The following is a 27,457-nucleotide window of genomic DNA, read 5'->3' on the forward strand; positions in this document are numbered from 1 at the left end:
CACCCATTTTCTTCATTTGTTATAATCATGTTTTGGTTATTTTTTCTTTTTACTTATATAAATTAATCTTATATCCTCAGGAAGACCTCCTGAAAAATGAACAACTTGCATTTAATGGATGTTTTGACTGGAAATTAAAGAAATGAAGGCTGGTCTCTGACTTTTACACAGTACTATATTTCTAATCCTCATTTTTGTTCTGGAATCAGGCCTACTCTACCTCCTGCCTCACTGAGGTAACCCCTCCCCCGACGTACACACTCGTACAGATGCAAAGCTTACGATTTATCCATGCCCATTTGGCGCCCTAGTGTCTATGAACCAGTAATGAACCTGATTACACTGCTAATGAAGTGAGCATCGCATTGGGAGGTAATTCTGAACAGGCCCTCTGCCCACAGGAGACTGTCAGGTTAGAGATGAAGAGCCACCCTGTGTGTGTGTGTGTGAGTGTGTGTGTGTGTGTGTGTGTGTGTTTGTGTGTGTGCGTGTGTGTGTGTGCGTGTGCTCTATATAGACACACGGGGGATATGTTCACCAATTTTGTCATTTTCAGCCTAATCTAAAACAAATGGCTGCTGGGTCTCGAGAGGTGATTCAACATAACCTACATTTAGACTCTTTCTCCTGAGTCAGGAATTTCAGCTTGGGGTGCAAATATGTGTGTGTGTGTGTGTGTGTGTGTGTGTGTGTGCTGAAACAGCCGCTGACAGAGTGGAACAGATTTACCATTCTTATAGGTCATCTTTTGCATAGAGGATGAGCCGCTTCATAATGATTCTAACCTTTCCGTGTACAAAGTGCTGCCATTAACCACAGAAACATTATTGCAGGGTTGCCCTTGGTGAACAGGCCAAACCACTAAAAACAAAAGGAAAGAAAACAGGAGGAAGAAACCAACAGGAAATTCTGCAGCTATTCTGTGGGCCTTATACTATTCAGAGCCCAAATCTGTCAAGTGGAAAATGTCTCTTGATTTCTGATTAGTAAACGTCTGAGGAACGGCACCTGAGGAAAACTAGTGTGAGGTAAACACTGCTGTCCTTTCAAGACTGACTAAACAGTTGTTCTTGACTGGCTAATGCCTCATCCACGCATAACTGTAAAACTTTTTTTCTCTGCTTTGAAAAAATCCTCATCTACACCAATAGATGTTAAAATTGTATGTGAAACACCTCAAGAAGACTATTAGGCCTCAATCAGCAATCTTACGTAAGTAAGTTTCTTGAGAAAGGTCCTAAGGTCCTAAGTCAGATTCATGATGTGTTCTTAAACCGCAGAGTTGTTTGTGCTCTTGACTGTGTAGATTCTGTTCTTACCTAAAAACAAATCCCCAAATAAAAAAACCTTGGTGAATGTCAGAGTCTTTGTGAAAACTGTGTTAGTGGGTTCTAAGAAGAAATTTCTTCTTAAGAACGGTTGGTGAATGAGACCTAATGTGATCATCTGCATCATGCAAAGTACAGCTCGAAAGCCAAAGCCAAGATTTTCTAATAAAGTAACGATGCTGTCTTGCAATACAGTAGACTTGTTTGACTTAATACAGGCTGACAGAGCTCTCTAACTGGAGAATCAAAGTCTGATTTCTGCCAGAAAACAAAAGTTTGAAAAAAATATTTAAAAAAAAAGCTACTGCTTCATAATTAGAGGTTGTTCACTGTGCCAAGGCCATATCAGTGTCCCAGAAACATTGGCCCAGTTCTGATCAGGCAGAGTTTCTCTATCTTTTCACTCTATTTCAATTATGGAGTTAAGTTCTTTCCCTCTAATCTGACTGATCTTCAAATCACATCAGTAGAATCACTTGTAATATTTGCAATCAATGTGTTAATAACCACCATATTGTCAACCACACAGTTACAAACCAGTCATCAGCTGTATTTCAGAAAAAAAAGTTCTGAATGCTCAGTACAATGAAAACAGCAACAATATGCACAAGTTAATGGCATGATGTCAGCGTTTTCAAAAAGCTGCATTTTGGCCTGTCCACACTAAAACGCTGAAAACTGAGTTTTCATGATTCTCTGCTCCGGATAGCATTTTCAGAAATATTTTTCGGTGACCTAAAATTCTGTATCCAGAAAAAATATCTTCTGACTAACTGCATTTATTGACTTCTTTTTTAATGTACTTATTTCTTTATTTTTACTTGTTATAGTTACAATTAGTTATAGTTAAAGTTGTATATATATATGTATATATATATATATTTCTGCAACTGAAAGTGTCACCTTATGTTAAGCATCACTTTATTTTACTAAACAGATTTTTCATGTGCATAAAACTAAAAATAAATAGATAAATAAAACACAAAACATATGTAACACACACATTTGCTAAAAAAAACCCTCTGTGTGGGAGCATTTTAGAAATTTGTAATGATGATTCCAATAAGGTGGAATGTGCAATTAACTTTTCACTAACCACTGTACAACTTACAAATATGACGTTATCATTTGTATGACGTTTCTTTGTGCAGGCCCTCTAGTGGCCATGGACTGAAATGGAAACTGAATCAGACATTCTTAATTTATATAATCTAATATAAAATTTCCCCCATAATTCTGTTATCAGAGTAACTAGGACACTCTTGTCCCTCTGTGTGTGAAATGTTTTGACTCTGTGTTGAGCTGCTAATGAGCAATGAGGGGGAAAAAGGACGGGTGAGAACCTCCTGCTTTGTTTTGTACTTAAAACAAAGATTAATGCATTTTAAATTAGTTTCTTAAAACTATGTTATATATTTTATTTTATTTTTCTGAGGGGAAGAAAGTCTATTTAGAAAATAAAGCCTTTTGAAAATCCTTAGTCGGTGACAGAGCAGCTCTGCTATTGCATTTTAGCAGAAGAGCACCTCGGAGACCGGCTACTGGTGCCAACCGCCCTGAACTGGTCCCCTCATAATGTGTTCCTTTCACACCTCTCTCTCTATCTCTCTCTCTCTCCCCCACAAACTGGCCTCCCTGCCATCTCTAATTTGTTGTGGCAGTATTAATTAATGATTTTTGCTTCATGGCTGTTAAGGGGTTTATATCAAGTGTGATTAAGTCAAACGGTTAGAAAAAAAAGAAGAAGAAGGAAAATAAATGTGCAAATGGCAGGTTGGTGGACAGGGTCACCTTCACGTGTGTGAAAACGCTCTTAATTCACTGCACCGGGGAAATTACCATGGTAGATTAAACGGAGGCCATGTGCTCTGTTTGCGTCCATACATCAAACAGGCAGCACAATGCAGTGCAACAGCCGGAGGAACACAGTGCAGGACACAGCGCCTCCGTTAGTCATTCTGCTGCTGTTGGGAAGGAAATTTCCAAGGCTTGGGACCAGGGTAGCAAAGTACAAAATCCCTCGCCAAACATTTGGGGCATTTTTAAGCACTTGGGATTCTTCTTCTTCTTGCTTTAATAATAATGAATTGAAAGTCCCTCAGGCTTCAGGTCTTTCTCATAATAACATCCCTCCACTGAATAACTACCAGCCCCTGTATTTCAGCACATTAAGCAAACTGAAATTGGCCCATGTGCCCTCCGTCCTCTCGCTCTCTGCCCCATAATAGCACCCTAATTGGTATTCTGCGCCGTGCAGCAGGCATTTCCTTATTCAAATGGTCTGTGGACCAAGGTCGGCGGTGCTGGGACACGCGGGCCACGGCCTCCGGAGCTACAGCGCCGTCCTTCAGCGTCCCGCTCCGCTTCCCTCGCCTTAGCTGGCCCGGCGCGTCGACTTGGCAACGCTGCAGATCTTTGTCACGGTGCAGAGAGATTAAGTGGCCAATCAACCTCGGAGTGCTGGGTAATCATTCCACCACACAGTGTGGCCAGAAACTCTCCATGAGGGATCAAGCCCTGCCTCACGGAGATTTCTGACAGCAGGGAGTGAATTCACTCAGCACATGCTAGTGCTACTCTTGTCCTGGGATCAGAATTCAGCAACTGGGAAAACACATATACATTGTATATAGAAACAATGGAAAGATATCTAAGATATCTACAATCATTACCACGCTGCAAAAAATAGTGTCTTATCAAGTGAAATTATCTTAATTCTAGTCCATATGTGTAATATTTTTATATTGAGATGGTTATGCACTTATTATAAGGTTATTTAGCTTATTTCTAGACATTTTTTACCTGTTTTAAGTAATTGAATAAAGAAAAGTATCTCACTATACACTCAAAAAAATATTTATGGCCATCATAAACATTAAGCAAATATTTCACATAAAACTTATTTAAAAAAACATAAAAATATACTTTACTTATTTATATTCATTAGAAGCAACCCAATTCGGATAAATCCATTGAATTTAAATTTAATAAATAAATTAACTGAATTATATAAGATCTATTCTATTTTTCCACTAAATCTTGTTAGGAGGCAGTGTGCACATGCAACTGTAAGGAACCACATCATCAACCAGAAAATTGCTTCAGCTGGCATGGTGGACATGAAATGGCTCTTTTTTTTTACAATCTCCTGCCATCCTTTGTTATACAGTGCAACTGCAATGAAATAGTGATGCGCATTAACTTAATGTGTTTTTAATGTTGTTGACCATATATTAATGTTTCATTTTGCTTATTTGGAGAGATACTCTAGACAACACCAGCAAACTAGCTAGCTAGCATCCTTGCTGGGTCTGCTGCCATGTTAACGGGTACAAAAGGTAGATTAAATAAACAATGGGAGTGATTTATTGTGAAGCATAGCATATATAGTTGCTTTGATTTACTTTTAGTATCAACAGGTTTCAGTCTTAACTAATGACTCTCTGCTGCTTCGGGTGTCAAACAACAACTAAATAATTGAATTAATGATTTTTTTGTCCAAGTACAACAACAACAACAACTTTGCGTCAAATAATAAGTAATAAATCTTCTACTATTTACAAACACAACTTTATGTTTGAAACTTTGAAAGTTTTATTCAAGCTGAGAAATAATTCATATAAAATTATGCATTTTTCTTAAGGCTGGTAATAAATGCCTTCACTAATTAGTGAATTTGGCTACTTTAAGGTGCAATCATTGCTGACACATGCATTCAGTTGCACTCAGCTTGTATAATTTTCATAGAAAAGCATTGCCAATAGAACGTGATGCTCTGGAGAAGCCACACATGAGCCTAAGGCCACCATGCCCAATGCCAAGCATCGGCTAGAGGGGTATAAAGCCCCCCAGCATTGGGCTGTGGAACAGCAGAACTGTGTTCTCTGGAGTGATGAAGCTCCATCCAATACCTTTGTGATGATCCAGAACTGATCATCCAACCCCAACACCTGACCTCACTAATGCTCATGTACCTGAATGCAACCAAATCCTCACAGCAATGTTCTAAAATCTGGTGTAAAGCCTTCTCAGAAGAGTAGAGGCTGGTACTGCAGCAAAGAAGGACAAACTCCCTATTAATACCCTTGAAGTCAGAAGAAACACTGAATCAGCTGATGTTTAAACATTTAGGCCAGTTTCTCAGACTTAGATTAAGCCTCAGTCTAGACTAAAAAAGAATGTATTTCAAGGCTTGGCTTCATCTGTGTCTGACAAACCAGCCTTAAGTGTATGATGATGTTTGACTCATTACAAGTGAAACTAGATTCAGACTGGATGTTATTCTTTCCTGAAAGGACTGATCTGAATTAATCCATAAATGGTGCAAAAAAGTGACTATTTCTATCATTTTATCTACTCTTTTTGTTTATATTGTGATTTCTGTTTATTCTGTTATTGTGTTTATTTGATATGCAAACAGTGTGATGTAACAAAGGCAAAAGCTCAGAGGTTGCTCACTGAAAGCTTTACTTCTATTCACTGAAGTTGATGAAATAATCTTCCTGCTGCCAGTGAGGCCGGTCATGCAGATTAACTCCTCTGGCAGCAGATTTAAAAGAGCAGTTTTCTTTATTTGGGGGCCCGGTACAGGGTCCATCAGATTCATGTCCTTAATATGCACAGATGAAGTGAATAACATTTAGATGAACTAAAAGATTTGACTGGGCTAATACTGCTACAGGGGCATTTATGAATTTGAACATTTGTATTATGGAGATTTGTTCCAGTAAGCAAAAAAAAGATAGAGAGTGAAAGACTGAGAGAGAGAGAGAGAGAGAGAGAGAGGGAGAGAGAGAGAGAGGGGGGGGGATTTAAAGGCTCAGAGGTGTGGACAGTGTGGTATGCAGTTTGGATGAGGGTTCAATTTTTCATTTAGTGCAGTGAGAGAGGTTGAGCCTCACAGTTATTGTTCACGTTTGCCTGAGGCGACTCATACCGACACACACTGGACCTCCAAACACACACACCACCAGCTGCACCAAAATCACACATTCCCCTCCAGACACACACACACCTTCATTTCTCTGCAAAGGTGACCCCTCTCTCTCTCCCTCTGTCTCTCTCTCTCATAGAAAGAGAGCCAGACAGAGAGGGAGGGGGAGAAAGAGAGAGAGAGAGAGAGACATTGGGAGAGAGAGAGAGAGAGAGAGAGAGAGAGAGAGAGAGAGAGAGAGAGAAAGAAAGGAAGAAAGAAAGGAAGAGAAAGAATGATGTTCAGAGTGTAACACTGGTGATGTTGAGAGTGTAATGTTAGTGATGTTGCATGTAACAGTGACATCACTGGTGATGTTGAGAGTGTAAGTTTGATGTTGAGAATGAAGTGTTGGTGATTTGAGTGTGTATCATTGGTGATGTTGGGAGTGTAACACTGGTGATGTTGGGAGTGTAACATTGGTGATGTTGGGAGTGTAACATTGGTGATGTTGGGAGTGTAACACTGGTGATGTTGGGAGTGTAACACTGGTGATGTTGGGAGTGTAACATTGGTGATGTTGGGAGTGTATCATTGGTGATGTTGGGAGTGTAACACTGGTGATGTTGGGAGTGTATCATTGGTGATGTTGGGAGTGTAACATTGGTGATGTTGGGAGTGTATCATTGGTGATGTTGGGAGTGTAACACTGGTGATGCTGAGAGTGTAACATTACTGATGTCAGAACTGTAATATTGGTTAAGAGTGTGACATTCATGATGTTGAGAATTTGCCGCTGGTGTGGAGAGTGCACTATTGTTGAGCATTGGTGATTTAGACAGTGCAACATTGGTAATGTTTAGATTGTAATGTTGGTGATGATGAGAGTATAATATTTGCAATGTTGAGAGTACATCGAGAGTGTAACAATAATGATATTAAGAGTGTAACACTGATGATGGTTAAAGTATAATGTTGGTGATGCAGAGTCTGACATTGATGAGATGAGAGTTTATGAGAGGTGCTGAGAGTTTATCATTGGTGATGTTGAGAGTTTATCATTGGTGATGTTGAGAGTTTATCATTGGTGATGCTGAGAATTTATCATTGGTGATGTTGAGAGTTTATCATTGGTGATGCTGAGAATTTATCATTGGTGATGTTGAGAGTTTATCATTGGTGATGCTGAGAATTTATCATTGGTGATGTTGAGAGTTTATCATTGGTGATGCTGAGAGTTTATCATTGGTGATGTTGAGAGTTTATCATTGGTGATGCTGAGAGTTTATCATTGGTGATGCTGAGAGTTTATCATTGGTGATGCTGAGAATTTATCATTGGTGATGTTGAGAGTTTATCATTGGTGATGTTGAGAGTTTATCATTGGTGATGCTGAGAGTTTATCATTGGTGATGCTGAGAGTTTATCATTGGTGATGTTGAGAGTTTATCATTGGTGATGCTGAGAGTTTATCATTGGTGATGTTGAGAGTTTATCATTGGTGACGTTGAGGGTTTATCATTGGTGATGTTGAGAGTTTATCATTGGTGACGTTGAGAGTTTATCATTGGTGATGCTGAGAGTTTATCATTGGTGATGTTGAGGGTTTATCATTGGTGATGCTGAGAGTTTATCATTGGTGATGCTGAGAGTTTATCATTGGTGATGTTGAGGGTTTATCATTGGTGATGTTGAGAGTTTATCATTGGTGATGTTGAGAGTTTATCATTGGTGATGCTGAGAGTTTATCATTGGTGATGCTGAGAGTTTATCATTGGTGATGTTGAGAGTTTATCATTGGTGATGTTGAGAGTGTGACGTTGTGCATTTTGAGAGTCCAACATTGTGATGCTAAGAATGTAACACTGCTGCTGTTGACAGTGTAACATTGGTGATAGTGAGAGTGTAACATTGGTGATGTCAAGGCTGTAACACTGGTGATGCTGAGTGTAACGTTTGTAATGTTTAAAGTGTTACACTGCGGGGGGAGTTTTAGTCTGAGAGAGTGTGTTTGTCCTTCACTGTATCAGAGCGAGCGAACAGCAGACTGCAGCCTGACTTTCAAGCATTTCCACGAGCGATCGTCTTTCTGGAACTAAACTGGTGGGGCAAATCCTCTTAAAATCCTTTTAGACAGCGTGGAGAGAGGGAGAAAGGGGAAGTTTCTCACAGGCAAACATGTGCAGGTTGTTTGGATGATGTTGAGGCAGAGGAAGGACAACATTTTTCTGTCTGCTCCCCGCAGGCAAGGGGTGGAATATTAACACAACATCAGCCTGTTCAATACCTCATACACATACATATATGCACAGCCGAAGCATTCTGCTAGAGGTTAACCCTTAGAAGTCAAATTTTTACAATAATTTTGCTGCATTATTTAAATGCAATCACACAATTACACAATTAATTACATAGTTGCACATTTAATTACATTTACAGTCAATTTATATATATATATATAAATATATTAACATTGGATTTTAAGGTATAAAAGTTGACTGATTTACATATTTAATTCTTGGCTCATGCTTGCAGTAACCTGCAATTCCATTCACTATTTTTGCTGTATGATGAAGTAAATGAAAGTCGTCCTGCCTATCTTAGTTACTGTTGCTACGTCAATCAAACTGTAGGCCATATGTAGGCCAAATTCAATTAAATAATAAATTCTGAGAATCCTGTTTACATTTAACAATCCATGGAAAAACCTTTCAGCAACTACACGCATAGCTTTTCATGTCTTATGAAGAAGAGGTCTGAGCTACGAAAGCTGCCCCTTCAGATGAGCTAAAGCTAACACTGGAGCTAATCAAGGCAATGTTACATGCTGAGGAGGACTCGTCATCTTGTACACATATTTTGGTAAACTTTAAAGAAACAATAAAAGTGATGATGTGTGTACGAGTGCATTAGTGTTCAACTTTAACCATAAATATGTAATTTCTTATTAGACATACTAAAATGTGCATTAGCAGGTATAACAACACAGATAAAGTTTAGCTTACCTTGGGCCTGTTATTAGGTCTTTCACCTTTTAGGTTAGGCCAAGACCTTTTAGCTTTGAGAAGGACATAAAAATACCAGACCAGATAGCATGTGTTTAAATCAAATGTCCCATATTTAGACTAATTTACTGCCAGCTGCATTCTCCCTGCAGGTTTCTTGTTAGGACTCCTGCTGGAGTAAGTAATACTTAGAGACAGGCGTGCCAATCATTATTTTGCAAACAAGTACACTGTTTGAGATTGTAGCACCTTATTACAATCACAATTACAAAGGGAAAAAATGGCCAATGTAAATAATAGTGGCCCAAAACTCACAGCCATTGACTCCAACATCTGAAAGTGCTCATGCAGATGAAAGGAACCTGAATATGAAAGATTACTACAGAACACTCTTCATTGTAGATCTAGTTAGCTCATATTCAAAGGAGCACTAGGCAGTTCCTTTCCTATTCAGGGACCCACTGACATTGATGTTGAAAAATCCCTCCTAGAGGTTTTCTAGCAAAACACTATTTCCCAAGCCTGATTGCGGTTTCCATATTTGATTAAATAAGAGGGCAACGGGTTGGAGGTTTGTTTGTCGATTTGCTCTTTTGCTTTTCCATCTCCTTTGGGCAACAGATTGAATTAATGTTTATAGACACTACCATGCCACACATGAGGAAACAAGAGATTGCGCAAATTTTCAATACTTTTGCAATTATAGCTCTATAAACATAGAGCGAGGGGCAGGGGAAAATAATAATAATAAAAAAAGCTTTTTTTTTGGGAGCATCGCTGTTTTCTCCTGTGTCATTGGCACAGGAACAATGATAATTTCCCTCATTTATGCTCTTTTTCCATGTGAATAGATCAGTGAGCAGATTCTGTTTACCTCTGGACCTTTCTCTTTCCCACATATCCACACATACACAAGCCTGGGTTTGCTTTAGATATGTCACCCTCCCCTGCCCAAAGTAAATGTTAAAGCTTGTGTGCTAACACAAAAGGCTCTTAACTCCAGCCTGGGGACCCACCGGCTCTGCACTGTTTAAAATTTTCCCTGTCCCGGAACAGCTCATCCAGCTCATGAAGAGCTTCACAACTAGCTGATGAACTAGATCAGGTGTTTTGGGGTGGGAAATAGCTGTGATAGTGCAGAGCACTGCACTGAGAAAAGTAAAATACAGAATATGCCCAAAAATGTGTATATGCACCTGCTCATCCAACGTTTCTCTGAAATCGAAGATAGTGAGCTTATAAGAGCTTAATAGAGAGCTTATGTCACTTTTCACAATATGACATGATGTTCTATAAAGTAAAGTCAATTTTATTGCCATATGAGACCTTAACCTAAGGTCATGGACATTTGTGCTGGAATTTATTTTTCTTTATGTTTGTATGCAGACCTTTTGAATTGAGCACTGTTGATAAGAGCAAACACCAAGACCAACTAACATTGCATTTAAAGTCATATTTCATGGTGCTTCTGCTTTGTACCAGAGGTAACGGCTTCATCTGTAACTGATGTTCTAGCTTTAGTATTTAAACAATGAATATTTATTGTGTTTTAAACAAGCTAGGAATTGTGCGCTGGCTAAATATGAACAGAAAATATGAAGCTATGCTGCAGTAAGAAGCAATGAGTGTTATAGAAAAACAGCCACACCAAATATTCTTCCCTATAATCACACCATTCTAGCAGTTTCAACATTAAAAAGAGACATTATGGGCAGGTTTCCTGGGCATGGATTAAACCTAGTCCAATGGTAATGCAAAATCTTGTTTAGTCTAGTCTTAGTTTTAATCTACATCTGAGTAGTGCAAACTTTGCCTATGATCTATCCTGCCCTTTCCCTTGCCTACTATTATCCCCTCCCCCTTCATTAAGTCTTGGACAGGCGTTCCGCATCCCAGCATTCCTGCTGTTTCGGCTATTATGGTCCACCGTATGGAGTGTGTTGGCTGCCAGCAACCCGGGACGGGCTGGACTTGGCTTGGCACGGCTCACCTGGGGTAAATGAGGGCACTTGATCCTGCTGGGCCTGTGGGCCACTCGAGCCTCAGGGGTCTGCCGGATGTTGAAGAGTGCCTGCAGGGCGCTGAGCGCCGCCCGCCTCTTGGCCAGCTTCTTACTGCGTCCTGAACCCTCGAAAATTCGTCCATCAACCCGCACAGCCATGATGAAGCTGCGGCCCCTACCCTGGTTGCTCTGGGACAGGCATGCATAGCGCAGGCCTGGCCGCAGGTTGTTCAGCAGTACCACTGGGCTTGGGGGTGGAGCCTCAGGACCTGGATTTCCCTGCCTGGCTTGCACCACCATAAGGTCCAGCGTGTGGCGCAGCCGGAGGGCGCTAGAGAGCAACTCCGATTCGGCCGAGCGGCAACCGTCTGGCTCAAAGCCTTTGAAAAGCGTTTCAGGGAAATCTGCCTGGTCAGAAGTAAAGTCTGCCGATGGGTCAGACAAGCCGCCCATGGCCAAATGAGCCTGGGAGGCATTAGGGAACTGCACGAATGATCTAAGGGCCAGCTCAGCTGCCCGCATCTTAGCCTTTTTCTTGGTGGGGCCGGTGCCCTCAAAGGTAAGCCCATTGACCTCCACAGCAATGGAGAACAGTGGGGCGTGAACTGGGCCAGTCTGGGAGACAGTTCGGTACTGCAAGCCTGGCCGAAGCTCGTTTAGCTGAACCAGGGCATTCTTGGGCGCATCAGACCACGGTAGCTTTCTGTAACACAGCCGCAGCCTGCACGGCCGCCCGTTGTTGTCTTCCTCCAGTGGCCGCTTGCGTTTCAGACTGGACGTGCTGCCTCGGGATGAATCAGAAAGAAAGAGAGGCTGGCGGTCTGATGGGACGATGGTGCAGTCCTCAAGGTTTCCGAAGTTGCGGTTCTCTTTGACCTCCGCACTGCTGGTACCTGATAAAAACACAGAAAAAATGCGCTTCAGAAGAACGTACCAAGGAGATGTCTCATAGGAACTGGGAGTCAAGGACCCATTAACTCAAATGATACAGCATCAATTTCATCAAACACTACCACCAATAGATTAGGTCGAATGAGCTTTCTTAAAGAAACAGCTTGGCAAAAAATTCAAATACACTTCTAACCTTACTGCAAATGTAGTCAATCAGCCAAGGCATGCCTGGTGTCTGAAGTTTGCTTCTTTTCTTTTGTATTGGAGCTGCAAGTGATGTAGCTAAGTAATAAGTGTATTCTCCACCTATTAGCACTGTGCAAAACAATGTTGCATAGATAAAACCAGTAGTGGCAGCAATCTTGAAGTCTGCATTTTATTTGTAGTTTTGTCTATTATTTTATAGATATCAGAGTGTAAGTAACCACATAAGAACGTCTGTTTGACATTCGTTAACTTTTACATGGTCTGAGACAAGTTGTGATTTAGGTGTGCAGTTTGCACAATGCTAAAGTGTATCGCTGCTGTCGGAAGAAAACCTCGTATCTCCATTTCTGTCATTTTTCAGTTTTTTACATAATTTAAAAATGCATGTTGCCCTTCACATCGTTGTTAAATTTCATGAAGAATGGACCAAAAAATCAGCCCAAAACGACTTGAAAAAATGTCTGGTTCCACTGGCTTACATTAAAAGTAATGTAGGTTTTTCCTCCTCCTGTAAAGTTAGCATTTTGGAGATACGAGGTTGGAGATATGCTTTCATTATATTTTAGCTACACTGTAAAAAAAAAAAAAGGTTAAATACATGTAAATACACCACGTATAAATTGTATTTAAGCATGAATGTTGTTAATCTAGAGATACAGAATATAAATTCATGAAAACAAATTCACCTTTTTTCCCACAGACATTTGTGTTTGTTTTAATGGATGTTATTGTTGTTGTTATCATTACGATGAAATATTTTATGTCAGAATAACAAATTTAATTATTGTAAAAGGCAGTATTTGCAAGAAATTAAATGACTGTTTTACTGTTAATTAACAGTAAAAGTCTGACACCCAGGCTGCTGGACTTTTTACTGTTTTACAGACTTTTTTACAGCGTAAATTAGTATAGTAGCTGCATTGTAACACAAGTCATTATTGATATACTTATATATTAAATTGTATTGGTATTTGTAATTGTAATGTTTAATTATAAACTTTAAAATTATGTTAAACATTAGTTGTTACTCAATAATTGTTTAAATAATTACTAAATAATTATTAAGTATCATTTGTTAATTCATTATTTACTCATTAACTGTGTAGTTCACTGCCAATGAACTGATAAGTGTGTATAATAACATTAAGACATAACTTACTAGTACTTTTGTGTTTGTCCCGTTAATAACCATTTAATTAACCTCTTGATTTTACGTTAAGTGTTACTTAACAAACTTTTGTCACTAAACATGTCTTGGATGATCGACTACATTTGCGGTAGCAGGTAAAATTTGTAACATTATTGCCAAACTGTTCCCTCAAAACCCCAGCGTTCTCAAGTTGCTTGTTAGCATAGAAGTAGCATGGTTGCACCATGCTCTGAAAAGGATCAAACGCAGATCAGTCTGTTCAGGAGCATCCGCAGGCCCAGGCTAAGCAGGATCAGGAGTCACCGGCTGAAGTTGGACTGTAAACCGGCTTGATGTCTCCATTTCCTTTCAGCACTGCGCTCTAATCTCTGATCTCATGATCAGCATAAAAACCTGCCAGCTGATACACAATGATATGATAATGAAAAAAGAAGAGAGAGAGAGAGAAAAAAATCCAGTCTCATCCGCTCCGAGGCAGCTCCTGAAAGTTCCCTGCGAGGGAGGCTATCTTATTTAAGTGTTTTAAAATCCGAGGACAAATCCTCTCAAATGGGGCATTATCTGCTAAATCGCCCCGTAATCTGCCTCAAAATTGGCTTGGGATCCATGCTTAAAGTGGGTGCGATTTGTCCCCTGTATTCAATGCAAAGCAGCAATCCCTTTTGTAATGGAGGGGAGCAGCGACTGTTCCAGAGTTTCAGGGAGTGTGGAGAAAAAAATAAGGCCTATTTCACACTGAGCTTTATGGCCACCCGCGCTGTGTTTCACTCTTCTAATGCAAATCCATCACATTTTACACAACAGCACAACTAGAATAACACTGAAAATGCTATTATATACTAGTATATTGTAGTGTTGTATTACTCAAGGCCAGTCTCGGTCTCGGGTTTTTGCCCAGACAGCAGACAGTTTTGGGCCGATTCTGGCTTTCCTATGTGAGTGTTGGTTGACTACCGGGTAGATGTCAGGCATGCGGGCCAGAACAGGGCCAGATCCTGGACAGTTTCATACTGTTTTGCCTCGTGTCTACATTTGTGGGACAGTTCTGTCGTGAATATTGTGGACAAACAATGTAGTTGGGCCAGACTGGGACCAGGTTTGGGCCACATCCTTTAGTTCTACTCACTATACAATGTGAGGCTGAGGACCCAGCTGTACACTGAGCCAGAACAAACCAAGGATGTGGCCCACAAGTGAGCCAGACAAATGTTGCTAACTGGGTGGTCTCATCACAGTCTCAACATTATTTTGACTTGGTCTTGTCTTGGTTTCGGGGTAAGGTGGACTCAAAAACAGTTCCTGCGATCAGCTTAATGTAGTGCCTCCATCTAAAGCAACTAGAAACTGATATTTTTTTCCTATCATTATTGAATATTAACAAAACCTTCAGATAGAATAAAAAAGCCCATCCCCTACATATTTAATAAAAGCTGTTTTATTATTTATTATTATTTATGTATTAATATTCTGAAAATATTTTAATCTGGTCTCAGCCTTTTCTCTGGCCTGATGTGTCCAGGTATCAGTCCTGACTCTGACTGGACTTTAGTAGTCTTGACTACAACACCAGTATGTTGTGCCACAACTAATAGTTATGTGACAAATACACACTTAGTCATCAATCACAGTCTTAGTAATAAACAAAAAGTATATAAAAAGAGTTGCCTGTGGTTCATCTTTATGGAACTCACTTAAAGTGTCTTCGTCTTCTGTGCTGCCTGGACCTGGGCTCATGTACTTGAAGGGGACAATCAGGGCAGACAGCATGCTACTCACTTTTTCTGAAACACACAGAAAGATGCACATACAGGGGATAAAATCTCAGATGAATGTATTCTGATGGAGTCAGCAAACTCTACTGAGGGGACAGGTTGTAGGATTCATGCTGCATGTTCAAAAACCAAATTATTTGGGTTTGAGAAAGGTGAAATATAAACTCAACACTTTTATTGCAAATTAGAAACTGTGAATAAGAAAAAGTGACCAGTGATGACGATCACTGTTAACACTAAAGGTTAATGCTGTTTCTGAACATTTGGGGGCTCTAAGCAGAAAATTGTTGAAAATTGAACTATAAACACTCAAAGAAAGACAGAGAATGTGTTGTATATGGTTCTATATAGAACCTTTTTAAAAAGGGTTTTTTTATAGCACCAAAAAGTGTTCTTCCATTGTTACAATGTCAAGTGTGTCACAATAGTAGAACCCTTTTTGGTGCTATACTGAACCCCTTTCAAAAAGGTTCTCTATAGAACCATATACAACACATTCTCCTTCAGTCTAAAGAACACTTTCATGATGCAAATTACCCTTTAATCACACAAAAGGTCCTTTGAGTGTTCATGGTTCTATATAGAACGATCTTCTTTATTAAAGGACCTTTGAAGAACCATCTTTTTTAAGTGTGTAGCTTTATTATTTTGCACTCAAGAATTTTTAATAGGGAAAAAACAATAATTTAACTAAAAACAATTGAGAAACAGAATCTTTGAACAACTGAAAGGCAGTATGTCCGTCCAGTCTGTCAGGCCATGTCCATAGTTTTTGACTAAACTTGTCCAGCTTGAACAGGGTTTTACACGCCATACTTTTAAAAATAGATCTATTTTACAGATAAGTAGACTTTAATCCGAACCAAGCATCTCGCTTCTGAGAATTTGGCGAAGACTCTTTCAACTAGTTTAAATTCTCTGTCAAAGGAGTTACAGTGTGTGTATGTCCACGCTGACCATCAGGGTGCAAAACTCGAGCTTTTTGTGTGCTACTGTGTTTTCTATCAGTGTATAAAAGATGTATGAAGGCTTCCTTTCTTGTCGGATGTGCTGTGAGTGAGCTGATTTAGAGTGAAGCTCAGATCAGTAAGAGTATATCATTAATTTAATCAGAGTAATGATAAAATGTGACTGATGTGTGACTTATACTCCTGTTTACATGCTCTCATGTTTAACAAGGAGGTTGTAACCCAAACTAAATAAAAGTATACATATTGTTTTCTTTGTTGCATTCATGTTCTTTACACACCAAATACATGAAATGTACTGAGAAATCATTATTAAAGTATAAAGCCCCCCAGCAAGGAGAAGAATAGATTTAATTAGCCAAGTTTCTGCATCAGTCTTGTACTGGTATTGGAGAGGAGAAGTGGTATCGTGCCATTTGTAGTAGAGGTACAGACCTCTGGGCTGAGTTCAGTTTTTAGCAGCAGTTCAGAAGGTTAGCTTAGGTACTGCTGAGCCAAAGGGAGCTGACAGACTCCTTCTCTTCACTCACTGGGGTGTGTGTGTGTGTGTGTGTGTGTGTGTGTGTGTGTGTGTGTGTGTGTTGTTTACACTGAAGGCTCCTATTAGGGACATGAACCGTTCTGCTAAGTTGAGGGCAGAGTGAGAGAGCCTGACAGCGGAGCTGGGCTCCATAATTACATCCTTGCTTGCCCCTCCATGGACTAATGATCAATAGCTCTAAAGACCCAACAAGAGAGAGGGAGAGGACGGACAGGGATAAGGCTGAAGAGAGACTAGGAGTGATGCACTCAAACAGACTCTCACTCAGCCTTATCAACATTTCCACAGCCCACAGTAAGACACTAGGCTGCTTTTCCAAACCTGATTACCTTTGACAGAATAGGAATACACAATGATTTTGGGATCATATCGGTATCAGCAGATATTTGCTAAAAAATATATATCGCCATTGAACAAATTATTACATTTGGCTAATATTTTAAACATATTTATACTTCAGAAGAGCAGATTGTTAAGATGACGCTGACGTTTTTGTATTATTATTTTTTCCTAATTTGCAAATACCAGGTGCTGTTTACACTGTGTCAAATTTTTATGACTGGACCAATAGTAATGCTGCAAAATGATGTGGAATTAAATTTTCTTACAAAAACTTACATTGAATCTTAAGAACATTCTTCTACTTCCCAGTACAGTTACTTTTATTAGATGCAAGGTTTAGTTCTGACAGTGATTATATGTTACATTTCTCTGAAAGGCTACTCCAGGTGAATCTAGCCCCTTTTTAGAAATTGTATGTTTTAGTGTCAGTAGATACAGTGCTGTGAAAAAAGTGTTTGCTCCCTCCTGATTCCTCTATTTTCGCATATTCATCATTCTATAATGTTTCAGATCCTCATACATGTAATATAAGACAAAGACAACATGATGAAACACAAATCATAGTTTTGAAACATCTATATTATACATGCAAAAAAAAACAAAACAAAAAAATCCTTTTCTACTTAATAACTGGTTGTGCCACCTTTAGCAACAACTGCTATAACCAGACGCTTCTCATAACTAAATGTCAGTCTTTCACAACACCGTGAAGGAATCTTGTTGCCTCTTCTTTGCAGAATTGCTTTAATTCATTTACATTTGAGGGCTTTTGAGCATCATTGGTTGAGTCCTGCCAGAACCTCTAAATGGGGTTCAGGTCAGGACTTTGACTAGGCCACTCTAAAACCTTTTTTCCCCTTTTCGAGCCAGTCAGAGGTGGACTTGCTTTGTGCTTCAAATTGTTGTTTTGCTGCATAACCCAACTGCACTTGACCTTCAGATCATGGACTGATGAGTGGACCCTCTCCTGAAGGATTTTCTGGTAGAGAGCCGAACTCACAATCCCATCAATTGTGACAAATCATCCAGTACCTGAAGCAGCAAAACATCTTCATGCCATCACACTACCACCACCATGTTTGACTGCTGGTATGATGTTCTTATTGTAGATGCTTTAAACCAGATGTAACGTCCACACAGTTCCACTTTTGACTCATCATTTTGCAGAACATGATCTCCGAAGGCTTGTGGGTCTTCACGCTGTTTTATTTTGGTGAGTGTGACACGGGCCTTCATGTTCATCTTGGTTAGCAGTGGTTTTTAGCCTTGTATCTCCCCCACTTTCACTGTGTAAAGCCAGCTTTAGTTGTCGCTTTGCTCTTGTCTGACAACTCAAGTTGTCTTTTCAATCTTCTATATTAAATTTAGAAATAATTAAGCGTGACAAAAATAGAAGAAATGTACTTTTTCATGGCACTTTGTGTGTAAAAATATCAGATATTGGCTTCAACATACAATTTCCAGATTGGTGCATTCCTAATAAAAACAAAGCGAAATTATTAGGTGCGTTTAGCTTTTTTTGGCCTAATTTCATCATTACAGATCCAAAGAATCTCATTCTCCACACAGACCCTTGGTGGGTGGCTGAAAGTACTTATTGCCCAGAGACACTGTACATATTTTAAGAAAATATGGAACATTTGAATCCTGGTGATGACATTAAATGCTTGTACCCTCAACAAGAAAACCATGTAAAATGAATTTTAAAAAGGCATTTCATCCTCTATTAATAAAACATTTCGATGTGGTGTTTCTGAAAGCCTTTGAGACTTCGGCTAAGTTTCAGCATCAAACGCTGAAGAAAGAGACAAATCCTTAAGAATGCGGGGTAGTTTCAGCTTTGTGTGTGTGCATGTATGTGTGTAAAATCTTCCACAGGCCTAAAAGAGTCTTTAATGTATTTTTTATCATCCTGTTGTGCCTAAGGTCCTCACCACCCACTCCAGCCATTCTGTCTAGTGTGCTGTAAGCCTGCTAAAGTGAGCGGGGGTCCGTGCAGCTGCACACGCACTCAACCTGAAGCTACCTGAGATTCTCACCTGAGGCCCTGTGTTCAACTACACTAACTACAGAGTGAACGCAGCACAGGAGGATCAGGAGGAACTTTGAGAACCACAAGTGTAAATCTGTAAATTTCATCATGACTCAATTTGATTGTGCTATTTTGTCATTATTCAGAGATATTTTTAAAAATACTGTGAAAGCACAAATGTGACTAAATGAACTATCTATAAATCCAGTAGAGGAGTATTTTAATTGTGTATTTTAAGGTACTGTGGAAAATTAGACACCACCCTTTGTTTATTTAATTTTCATTCAAAGTGGCCATTAAGTTATTTCTATTATATTATCAGGAAAAAAATTCTTTAAGACAGAATTACACAGAAGTCTCAACTAAATTAATAGAATTTAATCTCAAGCCTAGTGAACTGAATATACTCAGTATTTACTGTCTCCACCCTTCTTTACTGCCTTCTTTACAGCTTCCGTTCTTTTCAGTTTTTCAAAGAAATCTGCAAGGATATTTTTCCACACCTCCAAAGTTTAGACCTAGAAGTTGGTTACATTTTTTGCTTCTCACGATCCAAAAAAATCCTAAACACATTCAGTGATGAAACATTCAGTTGGGGTCTGGACTCTGGGGTGACCGGTCCACTGTTCTGAGAACACCAGCTGCTTCTTTTACTTTCTTTTTTTCCACAGTTTTGAGTCGTCTCTTCACAGTGAAAGGATGGACAGAAAAACCTGCTAATTTTTTCGTATAAGTAGGAATGGCGCTTGATGTTCTTGGTTTTGGTGGTCTAACAGGTCCTGTTTTTTCCATTCATTCTCCCTTGACTTTTAAATCCACAAAAGTAATTCCTGTAAAATGAATAGTATGTACTTAAAGGCCATTTGGACTGGAAATTAAATAAACAAAGTGTAGCTTCTGTTTTTTTGGATGATACTTTACATTTAAACTAGCCCAGCAATTTTATTTTGGCCAAAGGCCGCTGCATATTTTATTGAATGTTATTATCAGTGGGGCCTAATGATTCCTGGAACCTAGGAAACAATATTGTTAAGATTTAGAAACAAAAGGGTTCAAATCTTGAAACGCCCAGTATAAAACTGACATCTCAGGACCGTTCAGTGGTACGTGAGTCGACACAGCCGAGCAAGCTCTCCCACCGGTGAGGCCTTCAGGAGCTGGACAGAAGGCCTTACATGTTAGATCAACAACCAACATAATTAAGAAGAGACCAAGGAATCAACCAATGGCTTTTTTGAGAAAAAATGCAAATCTTTGCATTCTGGAAGTCCAAGATACATCACTGACTGAATACAAGCAACAGTGTAACCAGATCTCAGTTAGATGTTAGAAATGGAAAACAGCTGCAGCTCTTAGCCAGGGCTCTTTACTGATGGAGTCACTGTAAACCTGCTACAGGGTTAAATATGTGTTAATGTCTGTTACAAGCTTCAAATAAAACAATTATGTGGTTAACAAGCCTCAAATGTCTGTGTTTAAAACATCTTTAAGTGTATCAGTGTTAGCTTAGTGCTAACATACGATACAAAATCCCATAGAGGTGCTATGCTATGCTATGATAGCACTATCATAGAGGATATTCTTTTACTTGTTTTTTGACTCTTTTGACATTTACAGCCCAAACTGTAATATTCACAGTTCTGCTGGATAATACAATCAATTAGATTTATTCTAACATTAAAAAAACAGTGTGCAATTCTCAACTTTAGATCGATGCATCATGAAATGATTCAAAACAGGATTTTTTTTTGCCCAAAAAGAGTGTATACCTTTATAAATGTGATTATCATGGATTAAAATAGTTTCTTACGTTCCAGAATTAGAGCAGGTGAATCACCACCTTTAGATGTGTTCTTACGCCCCTAGCCAGCACGGCCTGAAGCAGGCTCCTCACGTGACCGTTAGCTGCACGTGTCCAACACTATCCCTGCCATTGGCAGGAAATAAACCCACAATCTAAAGCGGTCTCACCTATCAGCAACCTTAAGAAATCCTTCCTGCTTGACTGAAACGTGACCGTGCCCAGGCAGCAGGGATTCTGACAACTTGTAATGTGTTGAGCGAGATAAGGACCAAGAATCCAATTATTTCTCCTACCCAAGCTGTGGCCAGGATGCTGTCTCTCTCTCTCTCTCTCTCTCTCCCCTTTTCCATCAGAAGTGAACAGGAGTTCTAGGTCAAACACAGAGGAGCTAAAATGCTGAATGTCAGCACGTAGCAGGGAAGATACGGCAGCTCCATTGTTCACTTCCTGTGTGTCACTTCCTGAACAAACGGCTGCCAGGGAAGGGATGTGAATAAATAATGGGAGGTGCTATCAAAGTCATCTACCAATCACAGCTGAAGTGCTGAGACAGTCTTTCAGCATCTAACAGCGGTCAAGCTATGATCCAGGGGTGTCCGCAAGTTCAACCCTGTCCACGCGCCTCTGATCGCCTTCCAGCCTTAAACCCAGACCACACTGACCCAACGTTCTCCAACTAACACCAAGATTTGGTCGGTGTGCTGTACCAGTCTGTGACTGTTGGGAGATCCTAGAATGTTCTCCACCCACTCAAACTGTTCAAGAATGTTCTCCTCATTTACAGTGTTCCAGAAGGTTACTCCAAGTTCATAGTTCTAGAATGTTCTCCTCACTTACACTGTCCTACAATGTTCTCCTCATTCACCCTGTTCTAGAATGTTCTCCCCTTTTAAATTGTTTCTATAGTACTAGAAAGTTATTAAAAATTCACACTGTTGTAAAACGTTCTCCTGCATTCACACTGTTCTAGAATATCCTTCCCCATTCACACTGTCCTAAAAACGTATTCCAAATACACACTGCTCTAGAACATCCGTCCCCTTTTACACTGCTCTAGAACATCCGTCCCCATTTACACTGCTCTAGAATATCCATCCCCTTTCACACTGCTCTAGAATATCCGTCCCCATTCACACTGTCCTAAAAACGTACTCCAAATACACACTGCTCTAGAATATCCATCCCCTTTTACACTGCTCTAGAATATCCATCCCCTTTCACACTGCTCTAGAATATCCGTCCCCATTCACACTGTCCTAAAAACGTACTCCAAATACACACTGCTCTAGAATATCCGTCCCCATTCACACTGTTCTAGAATATCCTTCCCCATTCACACTGTCCTAAAAACGTACTCCAAATACACACTGCTCTAGAATATCCGTCCCCATTCACACTGTTCTAGAATATCCTTCCCCATTCACACTGTCCTAAAAACGTACTCCAAATACACACTGCTCTAGAATATCCATCCCCTTTTACACTGCTCTAGAATATCCATCCCCTTTTACACTGCTCTAGAATATCCATCCCCTTTTACACTGCTCTAGAATACCCAACCCCTTTTACGCTGTCCTAGAAAATGATTCCAAATGTACGTTGTACTAAAATGTTCTCCCCATCATGCTGTTCTTAAATGTTCTGTCCATTCACAGAATGTTAAACTCAATTAGCACTGTTCTAAAATGTTTTTATCCATTCATACTGTCCCATGATATTCTTCACCTTTACAGTGTTCAAGAATGTTCTGCCCAACCATGCTGTTCTTGAATTTCCTCTCCATCCACACTGTTCTAGAATGTTCTTATCCATTTATACTGTTCCATGATATTCTCCACCATGCACGCTGTTCTAGAATGCTCTCTTTCATCGATGCTGTTCCAGGATGTCCTCTCTAGTTTACATCATTCTAAAATGTTCTCCACCGTTCTTACTCTTCTACAGTTTTCTCCAAAATTCAGGCTGTCTTTGATTGTTCTTCCTGTGCCCCATTCACAATGTTCTAGAATGTTCTCTTCATTCAAACTGCTCTAGGATGTTCTCTGTATTAATATGATGCTAAAATGCTCCCCCATTCACACTGTTCTAGAATCTTTTCCCCAATTTACACTCATCTAGAATGGTGTCCTTCTCAGGCCATCCTAGAATAATGTGCCCCATTCACAATGTTCTAGAACGTTGTCTTCATTCAAGCTGTTCTAGAATGTTTGAATGTCTGCATTCAAAGGGTTCTAAAATGCTCCCCCATTCACATTGTTCTAGAATCTTTTCCCCACTTTTCCTAAATTCACAATGCTTGAATGACCTCCCTATTCAAGCTGTTCTATAACGTTCTCCATAATCATGCTGTTCTAAAATGTCCTAGGATGTTCTCCCTAATTCATACTTTTTTTGTAGAATCTTCTCTTCATTCATACTACTCTATGTGTTCTCTTTGTTTACAATGTTCTAGAACGTCCCCCCAATTCACATTTTTAGAGTGTTCTCCTCCATTTACACTGATTTGTCAGTTCTTACATATATACATTAGAAAGCTGGCTGCTGATCTCAGAATGGTGTTGGTGTTTGGTGGTAAATGTTGCATCAAGGGGTTCTGGTTCCTCTAAACTGCTAAAGCTGGTCCTCTGGTGGTCCATAGTGCTACAGAACGATGCTGACTCTGCTAGTGCCTTCCTGAACAGCTCTTTATACTTGTTGAAGTTTGAAAATATGACCAATACTTTTGCTGAATCACAGTGTAGGCGGCAGACGACCCAGCAGAGAAGTCTGGCTCGCAAATGTTGTAGCTTTATTATCATTTTTATCAACTGTTTATTCACTTTATAAATCACTGGTGTCATTAGAAAACCTCAGAAGTGCCTTTGTTTTCGCCAGCTGACTTTAAGATAGTTGGATGTGAACTTTTTTTATGATGACCAGCAAGCAAAGCTTCAACTTTTATTTCTTTTCAAGTTACACTAACAGTGTAGGAATGTTTTTTCAATCTCCAGTAAAGTTGCTGTGTTGCAGATACAGTCATAGCTTATAATAACATTAGGCCTCATTCACCAATATCTACAATTAGTTCTTGAGAAAGGTCTAAAGAAAAAGTCTATGTCAGATTCATGATGTGTTCTTAAACCGCAGAACTGTTAGCACCTTTGTGCTCTTGAGTGTGTAGATTCTGTTATTACCTAAGAACAAATCCCCAATAAGAAAACACTGGTGAATGTCAGGATCTTTGTGAAAACTATGTGAGTTTTAAGAAGAAATTTCTTCTAAAGTACGGTTGGTGAATAAGGCCCGATGTCTAGAAAGAGTAAACCTTGGTTTCAACCTCAGACCACAGTTCAATTTTGGTCAGGTTATTTGAACAAAATAATTCAGAATAAATGAGAAAATAACAAAAATGGATTGGTAAAAGTCCACATGGAGGAAGTAGAAAGCCCTGCAAACATTTAAAGAGAAAACAAAACCACACCAACCAACGGCACCTTCCTTAGTCGTTATGGACAGAGCAGTGTCGTGTCAGCCTGAGGCACTCTGGCTTTGAACGCCCGTCGAGTCCAACAGTACAAGGTTCTGGAGCTACAACAGTCAGAAACAGTCTGAAAGACGTGCCGTGCAGCAGCAGTGTCACACTCGCTTATTCTCACTGGGCTTGAGGAAATAGAAAAGGCATTAGGACCTGGTGGGCGGCCAATTTCCACGGAGAGAGAGAGAGAGATTGTGTAAATTTGGAGAGGAGAAGATAGGAGAGGAAAAGGGGGAAGGAAAGGACAGAGGAAAGGAAAGGTGAAGGGAAAAGGAGCAATAGATGCTATTCAAGCAGGCGGTGAGGGAAATCATTGACTTTTCTTTCATTCTTTCTCTCCAGACCACAAATGAAGCATCAGTGAAGGGGCAAATGAGGGAGCCTCCATTGTCTCATTATGTCTAGAGTCTGCTGTCTGTCACTCCTCTTGTGTCCCGACTGCTTCCTCTGCCTAGGTGGCTCCCTGTACACCAGTGTAGACACTCTGTCAAAAACGTGTTAGGAAATCTGACACATTCTTTGTTCACTGTCCTCACGTTTTACACCTCGATTTTCTAAGCCACTCTAGTATGATACTGAGCAGGTAGAGTCCAGCTAGCATAACAGCCAGGGAGAGGTGCTGGGATTTGGTTTCCAAAAGGCACCAATCGGTTCATACGGGCAAACTATCAAGCACAGACACATGTTAAAAAAATGTTCAGTTCTTTACACAAATGTATTAATGTGGTCAAACACTTCAACAAACCAGTCTAATGAACTGCTTTAAACCACAGTCCTACAGTAAGGACAATGTCAAGTTACCTATTTAAACCTTAGGCCTTAAATGAGATAGTAATTACCTTAATATATACAAAACTATTTTTATAGGGCACTTTCTGTTGGGGGGAGCTGCCCCAAACTCCTAAATTTTCACCTGTAAAAATAAAACTTTTTTTTAGCAAATTTTTCATGTTTTTTTGCATGTTTTATTTCTTTTAAAGTGATGTTAACAACTTAGATTTATCATAAGTTTAATTTTGAAATTATAATAAAAAACATCATTCAAAAAAATGCTGCAAAACATTTTCATGTCACTACCAAAACACCATTTTAGTCCACAGGTGGAGCCTTATATTAGCCACACCCCTGCATTTCAGAGCAGGAAGCAAGACTGCATCCCTGTCCTTCATGGCCACATGAGCTGCATTCCAAAACCTAGGCTGCAGCCAAGGTAGGCTGCATTTCTCAATTCTCGCTACGTCACAGCAGGCCGTTATCTTATTAACTGTAAAATAATTGATTAATTAAAGAATTGTCTACATATCGTATATCGCCCATATATAATATTTTATTCAGAAGTATTTGTATGTATGTAGTTTATCGTACTACATAAAACATCTCCTTCATTTCTGTGAAGAAATGAAAAAGAAACAAACTCAATGCAATGGGTTAAATTTTCTCTCTCCAGTTGCCGCACAAGTTTCATGCTGCAATTGCAAGAGGCGGGACCTTTCTGGTGATGTCACCATACAGCCTTGTTAGGACTGCTCCATTTGTGTGACCAATCGGCTACTAAGGAGATATTTCTGTTGTAAGTCTGTTAGAAAAGTACAATTAAATTACATGCAAAAAATAATGGAAATAAATATATGGTACTGAATTCAAGGCCCTGGCACTAATCCAAATAACCCCTGGTGACAATAATCTGAGTGATCCCCCATTGAATGAAAGAACATACTGCAAAGAAAGCCAAAGTTTAGTGTGCGCCAGCTGTCTAGAAGTTAGATCTAGATCTTTCTAGATATAATATGTATTCAATTTAATTGCTATTAATTACAAAACAATCTGCATGATATCAGAAGCTAGTCTGATTAACAGAGAATGCTCTGTTCTACATTAACAGTAAGTTTTAATAGAGAATCACTGATGTTAATGCAGGTCAGTCCTGTTCTGTTACCCTGACTGTCTCTATGCTATGGTCAGTGGAAAGCAATGTTCAAGAATGCTCCACAGCGTGTCTGCTCGTTCCACTAGCTGTCATTTTCGGACAGGCCCAGTGAACAGTAGCTTTGCAGTTTCCAGGACGGGGGCAGACGGGCTGATATTTAGCACCTGATTAGCTCTGCAGAAGACAGAGGCGGCCCACCATCTGTTTTACATGGGTTTCTCTCCTCCATGCCAAAGACAGGGCTTTAGCGGGCTAGCCACCACTGCCTCCGCTCTCAGTGGGCACACGTCCTAATCTCACCCACCCAACCAGCCACAATCTGGGCCCACACATAACCAATCCAATCCACCAGCACATGATTAAATTAGTGTAATGAGCTCAGCTTTTGTGTCTGCCTGTATTGAGCGTCATGGTAGGGGGAGGAAATAAGCAGGCCGGAGGCTCTGTGCTGGAATGGGTGGGAGAAACGCTTTGATTAGGACACTCAGCACAGCAGGTTCTTCAGCGGGCCCAGCAAATCGGGAAGGTCTCTACTGTAGAAGCTCTAAAAGTTCTTCACCAAAGAAAAGCAGAAGATCAGTAGAAAAAGTGGGCACACAATTAGAAAGCATCTGTTTCTCCTCTCAAATAAGAGGTGCTCCAGAGTCTAAGTGTTGCAACTGTCTAAGTGTCGGCCCTGTCAACAGGAGATTGTTGAGAGTTTGATCCTTGGTGGATGCTTCAGCTGTCTGCAGCTGGTCTAAGAGAGCATAAGGGTGCTTTCAGATGAAAAGATCAGCGGTAAGTTTGAAAACCATCCACCTGACACATTGCATTTGCAGTTTTACAAAACATAACTCAGATAAAAAATTCTCTGGCTCTGGGCATTACGTGGAAAAGATGCGAGAAGACGAAGACCTCATGAAAAAAAAAAAAGAAAGTGGTCATACGCAACAGTATGACCATTCTGAGTGCTTTGGAAAGGTAAGTGGGAAACTGGGTCAAGGTTTTTGATTTAACTGAACAGCACTAAGGCAGCAAAACATAGTGACAAAGCAGCAAACCAGAGTAATGAGCGACACT

General features: G+C 39.9%; 1 protein-coding gene across 1 annotated transcript in view; it reads right to left on the bottom strand.

The window, feature by feature from the left end:
- adarb2 (adenosine deaminase RNA specific B2 (inactive)) overlaps positions 1 to 27,457 on the bottom strand; it is a 275,159-nt gene that overhangs the window by 98,742 nt on the left and 148,960 nt on the right. Inside the window, exons 2-3 of the mRNA XM_036582349.1 lie at positions 15,187 to 15,276; positions 11,236 to 12,140 (exon numbers count right to left, since the gene is read on the bottom strand). Coding sequence (XP_036438242.1) covers positions 11,236 to 12,140; positions 15,187 to 15,276 — 995 coding nt within the window. The remainder of the gene's footprint in view (positions 1 to 11,235; positions 12,141 to 15,186; positions 15,277 to 27,457) is intronic.

Source organism: Colossoma macropomum, unplaced genomic scaffold (assembly GCF_904425465.1).
Source record: "Colossoma macropomum unplaced genomic scaffold, Colossoma_macropomum, whole genome shotgun sequence".
Taxonomy (NCBI): Eukaryota; Metazoa; Chordata; class Actinopteri; order Characiformes; family Serrasalmidae; genus Colossoma; species Colossoma macropomum.